The following is a 6,906-nucleotide window of genomic DNA, read 5'->3' on the forward strand; positions in this document are numbered from 1 at the left end:
TTATATGTAACCCTTCCAGACTTGGCGTGCTCTGTCCCTGCTAAGTTCTCCCTGGTTTGTCCGTGGTTTGGGTGTATCACCGCACTCGCAGTTGTGTGCCCTTGTACACTCCCAGCAGTGAAGCCACAGCCAGCCCTGCTGCTTTCCTGCCCTGCACAGATGTGCATGCAGCCACAATTTATGCTGCTGTTGCCTTTCTCCCTGCTCCTTTCTCCTTACCCGCCCCTTTCGCTACTGACAAAAGTCTCATCTAGAGTCATATAACCCAGCGGAGGAACGGACTTTAGTTCTGTAAGCATCTGTATAACGAAGAATATAAATGTATGCATTTTTCTAGCTGATTACACATACTACAGTCAAGTCCAACAAAATTTCACATGGTTAAATAGTGTTGCTGTTTTTAAGAATGTTTTGATTTCATATGAGAAGTGGTCCCTTGCAACTGTGAAAAATGGTTTCTTTTTCTAGCCATGAAAGCAACAGAAATATCAGATGACAGAAAGGTGTTTATGAGCTATTTGGATTTATTTTAACTGAAGGACAGTAATAAATATTTACTGTTTTCTGGTTTTGTCTTGTGTCCATATGTTATGTTGAAGTTGACTAACTTGCCAAGTAGTCTCCAAATGTCAAATTTGTAGGTTATTTGCAAATGAAGAGGCATCTTTAGATACAGTATTGCTTTAAACAGCAGTCACTGTGTTTCTTATCCATATGATTAATCACCAGAGACTAGAGATGCCAAATACTAAGTGCCGTTTCCAAGCAGAATTTAATTTTGTCTGACCAAGTGCCAGAACAGAAATTTTCCTGTGGAACAGGCAATTTTGAAGTGATTACCTTCTCTGGCTGTTTGATGTCTAAGATAATAGCCTGATTTGGCAGCTGAAAGAAGCTGAGCTCCACCTTGGTACACCTATTTGCCAAGCCATGTCTTGGCACATTATTCTGTGATTAAACGCTTCTAATCTATTGGATTTTAAATCCGATTGAATTGCATAAACTTTCTTAATCCATTGAGTTCCTGGTTAAATTAAATAAAATGTTGTTAAACGTTTTTAAGTGAGTTAAGTTATAGTCTATAAAGCAACTGGAATATTTGCTTTATTTTACTCCATTGTTCTCTTCATGTGCATCAGGAAAGAAAACTCTGTTCAAGAATTTCCGTGTTTTAACAAAAGGAAATTTGGGTTCCAACTAAAAAGTAGCAACTGGTTTCTTGATGGTGGTCATAGGTTTTGTGTTGTTTTGGTTTTGTGTGTTTTGTTGTTGTTGTTGTTTTTTATTTTAACCATGTTTTGTGGGTGGCTTGACCAAAGGATTAGGTGAACTTGATCTCAGGTGTGAGAACTGTGTGCTTCTGTCATACCTGCCTCTGGTCTTTGCAGGACTATTAAAATTAAAGCACTCTTTACTGCTACAACTTGCTGTGCTGTGGAGGTGAAGATCAAGAAAGAAAATGCTGATCAGTGGGCTGAGGCTGTTTTATTTATATTGCCTTGTTTTATAATCAAACACTTGTACTGGATTTGTTTGTACAGTACTTTTGATTAAACATCCTATCTTAAGACACTACTTAAAAGCATTCCTGAGTAAATAAAAATACTGCTTTAGTTCATCTTATTTTTTACTTTGACCTTGAGTACTCCTTGCAGTGAGCTTTCCCTGCAGTTCTGCATGTTCATCCCACAGTTAACGTCCTTACTGGTGCTAGCCATGGCCTGTCCCAACCATATGACCTCTAACTGCCATGCTATTTTAGGACACAGTATATTTATGCATATGAGGTCCATAATAAATAACTTGTTTTAAACTTGGCTAAAAACTGTGGAAGAATCATAAAACGTTAACTCCAGTAGTATAATAGGAGTTGACATTTGAATAATGTTTGTCTCTCGCTTTAAAAGGTTTTTAACGTTTCTATGAATTTCTAATACAGATTATATTATTTTAAATATGAGTTACATTTCCCACTGGCACCATATAAGATAGCCCAATCACGCAGAAATCGCCATCTCCTTCCGAAAGGCAGGTAAACATCAGCTCTGTAAGCAAAGCAGGGCATATGTTCTGCCAGACCATTTATCAGTACAGAAAAAGATAACTGCTACAAGACTTTTCAGGAAATAAAACAATTCAGAGCCTTCCTCTTTATAAATTCTCCAAATATAAGAAAACGATTACAGAAATCATAAGTAAGTTTTCCACAATTCTGCACTGATGAAGTTCTAGATGTGAGTTGCCATATAGCAGTGGGTAGGCATAGTCAGCTGCCTCGATGAGATTTGTGACAGTTCACCTGTAAAGAAAAGGCTTGGAATATAGTCACTGGGTCCTTCAGAAGCAGCTGTGGGGGGCAGTGCAATTCCAGTGAGTTTCTTTCATCCAAGATTAATGAGGAGGAGGATTTGGGGAGAACTCTTCACGTGTTTTGCTTAACAAAGTGAGTTTTGGTAATTCTGCCTGTATGTAGAAATCTGCATCTAGTTTTGTTTTTACCTGTACAGCCATGGTCAACGCAATTGAGGTTCTTCCATGCGTTGTCTTACAGGCCATTTCCCGCTTGTGTGAAGATAAATACAAGGACTTCAGGAAAGCCGCGAAGAAACGGTCGGTCAGTGCTGACAATCTGACTGTGGTTAGATGGTCCCCTGCTATTATCTCCTAACAGAGGAGACTGGAATATTCCTACGGACGTACTGTTTCATCCATCCATTTTTTCGGGGTGGGCTGGGGGCGGGGGGATAAAGAAAAAAGACTTGTGATTTTTTTTTTATTTTTAAATCTGTCAAGCTGCCTTTACAGTGCCTCCCCATTGTGTAGCACACGAGTAAAATGCCCAGTGGAAGGAGAAATGGAGAAATCAGTGTTCAGGAGAGAAGATGGACAACAATTTTTTCTCGCTTTCGCTAACAGCTTTACCCTTTTGATGAGAAAAACAGCAAATCAGGTGCTTGGAAGAAGAAACAAAACATGAAGTAGAGGCAGAAAAATATTTAAGAATTGTGCCATTTTCTAACATGCTGTACACATGAAGAGAAATGGCAGCATGAAAACAAACCATGGAGTCAGCTGACTGTGCACTGGAGGAATGAAGTCGGGAGAGTTCCATCCTAAAGGTTTCTCTTAACACCTCTTGTTTGTTTTTTTTTTTGTTGTTGTTGTTGTTTTGCATTCCTCATTGCTGCTTCCCAGGATAAATTCTTCCCCTTGGACAGCAGCAAATACGAAGGTTGTATTTACAGTAGCACAAGCCCCTGAATAAATAGTGTTGGGTTTTTTCACTGCACTTTTCTCTGTAAGCTGTCTTATTAGCATTATTCTTCTTAATTATTATGCATATGTTATATTTCTTGTATGCCTTTTATTGTATTTCAAAAGAGAGAACTTGACCATAGTGCTGAACCAAAAGTGTGTACAGGGATCAGAAGATCTTCGTAATTTCATGATGTGTTTTATTTATAGTATACTTGGGTGCGTGTGCCTTCCTGAGTTCTTGGAATCATTTATTTTTTCTTAATATACAGATACAGTTATTAAAGTATTCAGATGATGATGATAAGACTTGGGCCAAATTTCTGAAATTTGCAACAGATCTTGTGATCCTTTTTGCAGATTTTCATAGCATTAGAAGTTTAGCAGAATGCATTTTGAGAGATATTGTTGTGTGAGTTTTTTTTTTTTTCTTTTTGTATTTCCTGACTAGTTCATTCCTTCACCTCCAGGTCCATTGTTGCAAGCAATATTCTCAATTTTTATATGTTTACTTTAAATCAAAGTGAGCCTGTTTGTATAAAATAAAAAATAATTTAAAAATTTGCTCCAGCGGGAAGGCCTGTAGGAGAGCAGAATGGAAATCTTAACAAGGTATTTGTCACAAGTAGATTGGATTTTGAAGCTCAAATACAAACCCTTGTGTTTTTCAGTGTAGGTGCTTACAGAAATTAAAAGTAACCAAACTGTGAACATAATTTTCAACTCATAATTAAGCTCTTCTGTTGCTGTTACTAGTTCCCTCTTACTGTGGCTGTTGCCTTCTAGAATTTGTAATGACCTTTTATACAAAGTAACTTGTCAGTATAAGCATATTGGCTTTATAACACCCCAGGGTGAGTCCACAGACGCACACCCTTTTTTTTTTCTTCACTGTTTAGAAGGATACAGCTGAAAACTCACACTTCCCTGAAATCCTTTCTTTGTGACTATCAGTGAAATGAATGACAACAGACATCCCTGAATTATGCACTACTGTGGTAAACCATCAAGATTCCGTATTTGTTTTATTAAGCCCTATGGGCTTGTAGTAAACGTGGGGGCCCAGAGATGCTCACTTGTCCTGTGCAGTGCTCATCGGATGCCTCCGGGCAGAGAGGCGCCGTCAGGATTGAAGTAGTAATGCCAAACGGTTTTCTGTTAACTTTCTAATGTGATTTGTGTAGTGTGAGACATGAAGGTTTTGTCCATAAATTCTTCTGATGTCCTTTGGGCCCTGAAAATAATCTAATTCTCATCACTTCTTGTTGTGCCAATGCATCAGAACTGTGAGTATCCCAAGTCTGGTTTTCCCTTGAACATGGAATGTAAGGAAAAGTATTTAGAACAATACAAATGCAAGTTACTACATTTGAAACCTCTTTACAGATCGTATCAAAAGGAACATTTTCAGAGCATTGAAATTCATCCTTTATAAGCATAAATTTAGGCTTTAAAATACATAAAATACTTTGATTTATCAACACTTTGCTAAACTATTTTCCATTTAACTTGTTATCAGGAATATTGGTTTTATCCATTTCTGGGTGATGGAGATATGAACTTTGGATTATGTAAAGATCTCAATGCATCTACTATAATTTTTGTGAAGTTTATTAAACTACTTTAAAGATTGTATAGTCTATTTATTGTATGTATGTACATACAGTCTGATACTTTAACAAGTGGATTCCGTAAAACCTGGCTCAGTCTTGTTTAGACTATTGAATATCGTTTTAGCCTTGTGCACTGGACTCTACCTCTGTATAGGAGAATTTTCCATATTCTTAATTAGTACTGATTCTGTGATTAACTTGGTTATGTTTCTTGCACTAAGAATTAAAAAAAAAAAAATCTGCTGTAAGCGTGGATTTTTTCTTTAGCTTAAGTTTTGCCATATGAATCCTCTACATTTAGATGGATGTTTCTTTCCCTCATGGTTATAGAATAATTCTTCGTTTTTTCTTCTGGTTTGTTCCAGAGTTGCCAAAAAATACAGTACCTGTCAGTAAATCTTAACGGGTATCTTTTGTTTGCAAGATATTCTATGCCATGTAATTAAAAATGGATTATTATTTAGGATCGTATTGTGTTTAGTGGAGTTTTTTAAGCATTACTGTACGGAAAATGCCATTGCAAGGTTAGAGGATCACCCGGGGTGTGAGAAGGGAGGAGAACCAAATAGTGTTTAAGTCAACAGCACAAATACATTGTGTTTTTCATTGCAGGACCTGACACTAAATTTGCTGTAAATGTTTTCTGGACTAAGGTTTTCAATATTGCTTTGGTCACCGGCTCAGAAACCAGAAGGTGTGGGAGATGTAATAAACCTGTCCCTTCAAGCATCTTTGTCTTAATGAATTATTTTTACATGTTGAGCCAGTGGGCCGTTTGTTTGGCTATTTATGGATTGGTAATTGGATAAGTATTTGAAAAAGGTGTCTTGTGTGGGTTTTTATTCATGTATCCCTCTGCAGCCCAGAGGTGTTTCCCTAATTCCTCTTTCCATCTGCAGACTTGTGTATTTTTCTTTTTTCTGTTTGTTTCATTTTTTCTCAGTGATACATATCATTCTGACAGGCACTGTTCCCTGGGATACCGGAGTCACGTGATAAAGTGCAAAAAGAAGAAAAGAACAAAATCACCTTTTCCACATTCCACATACCCTATCAGTCCTTTAATGACACAGGTTTCCTATTGCTAAAAACATGCAAAATCCTGGCCCTTAGCAGTGTAATGGTATCCTTTTCAGTAATTGTATTTTAAATTTAACTCTTTCTGAGAAGGGAGATCAGCCTATGTGGTTTAGCTTCCCTTAACTTACTTAGCTTACTTTATCATGTAAACGAAAAATGGCATGAAAGATCTGTTTACATTTATGGAGTCTTAGTTCAGACTTTGTTTTTTAACACCTCTTTCTCCTCTTCCTAGCTTTCCTAATGCTAAAAAGCTTAGATATAACCTAAAGATGAGAAGTAGCAAAAACCTCAGCAGAAAAGGGTGACGGTGTATTGGTGGCAGGTGACAAAGTGACATCTGGTGGTGTTGGCTATATATAAAAATAGCAGTATGTGGGAGGGGATAGAGGAATTGAAAGGGCAGAACCAGAAGAAAACCAAAGTCTTAACAGCTGAAGCAACAAATTATTTACAGTCCTTTGTTGGTAACGAACGTTGCGTTTTCCTATGACGTGTTTAAGCTACTGACTGAAGTGCTGCACATCCATTGTGGGCTCACACTGCTCTCTATGTCTGCGTTCATGCTATTAACCTGGCTTTTCGCACTTTCCCCTTTTGTTTCAAACACCTTTCTGTAATCAGAATGTATTTTTGTTTACTTGAATTAAGTTGTTGAAAACACCTGCCTACCTCTGCGGTGGGGTGCCCACTGAGAATCTCTAACAGTGTCTGAGAAAACAACTCAAAAGTAAGCACGCACATACCTGCGCGAATGCGGTGACGTGCACATGGAAATGTTAGTACCTGCAACCAAAGTGCAGTAGGTGTCTTTCTGCCGTTTCTGGTTTTTCTCTTCAACTGAGGAAACCACAAAACTGCTGAGAGAGTGAGTTGAATAGACTAAAGGAAATGAGAAGATATGTAGTGACGGTAGGAGAAAATGCCTTGTAAAAGGAAAAGAATCACAGAATCATAG

The 6,906-nt window shown here is 37.7% G+C and overlaps 1 protein-coding gene across 2 annotated transcripts in view; it reads left to right on the plus strand.

The window, feature by feature from the left end:
- LOC104506293 (cyclin-Y) overlaps positions 1-2,737 on the plus strand; it is a 49,343-nt gene extending 46,606 nt beyond the window's left edge. The window contains exon 9 of one of the 2 annotated variants that reach the window (XM_010147195.1): positions 2,552-2,737. In XM_010147195.1, coding sequence (XP_010145497.1) covers positions 2,552-2,668 — 117 coding nt within the window. In that variant the 3' untranslated portion in view covers positions 2,669-2,737. The remainder of the gene's footprint in view (positions 1-2,551) is intronic. The other variant, XM_010147196.1, reaches the window with a different exon arrangement.
- The last annotated feature ends 4,169 nt before the right edge of the window (positions 2,738-6,906 follow it).

Source organism: Eurypyga helias, unplaced genomic scaffold (assembly GCF_000690775.1).
Source record: "Eurypyga helias isolate BGI_N326 unplaced genomic scaffold, ASM69077v1 scaffold15222, whole genome shotgun sequence".
Classification (NCBI taxonomy): domain Eukaryota; kingdom Metazoa; phylum Chordata; class Aves; order Eurypygiformes; family Eurypygidae; genus Eurypyga; species Eurypyga helias.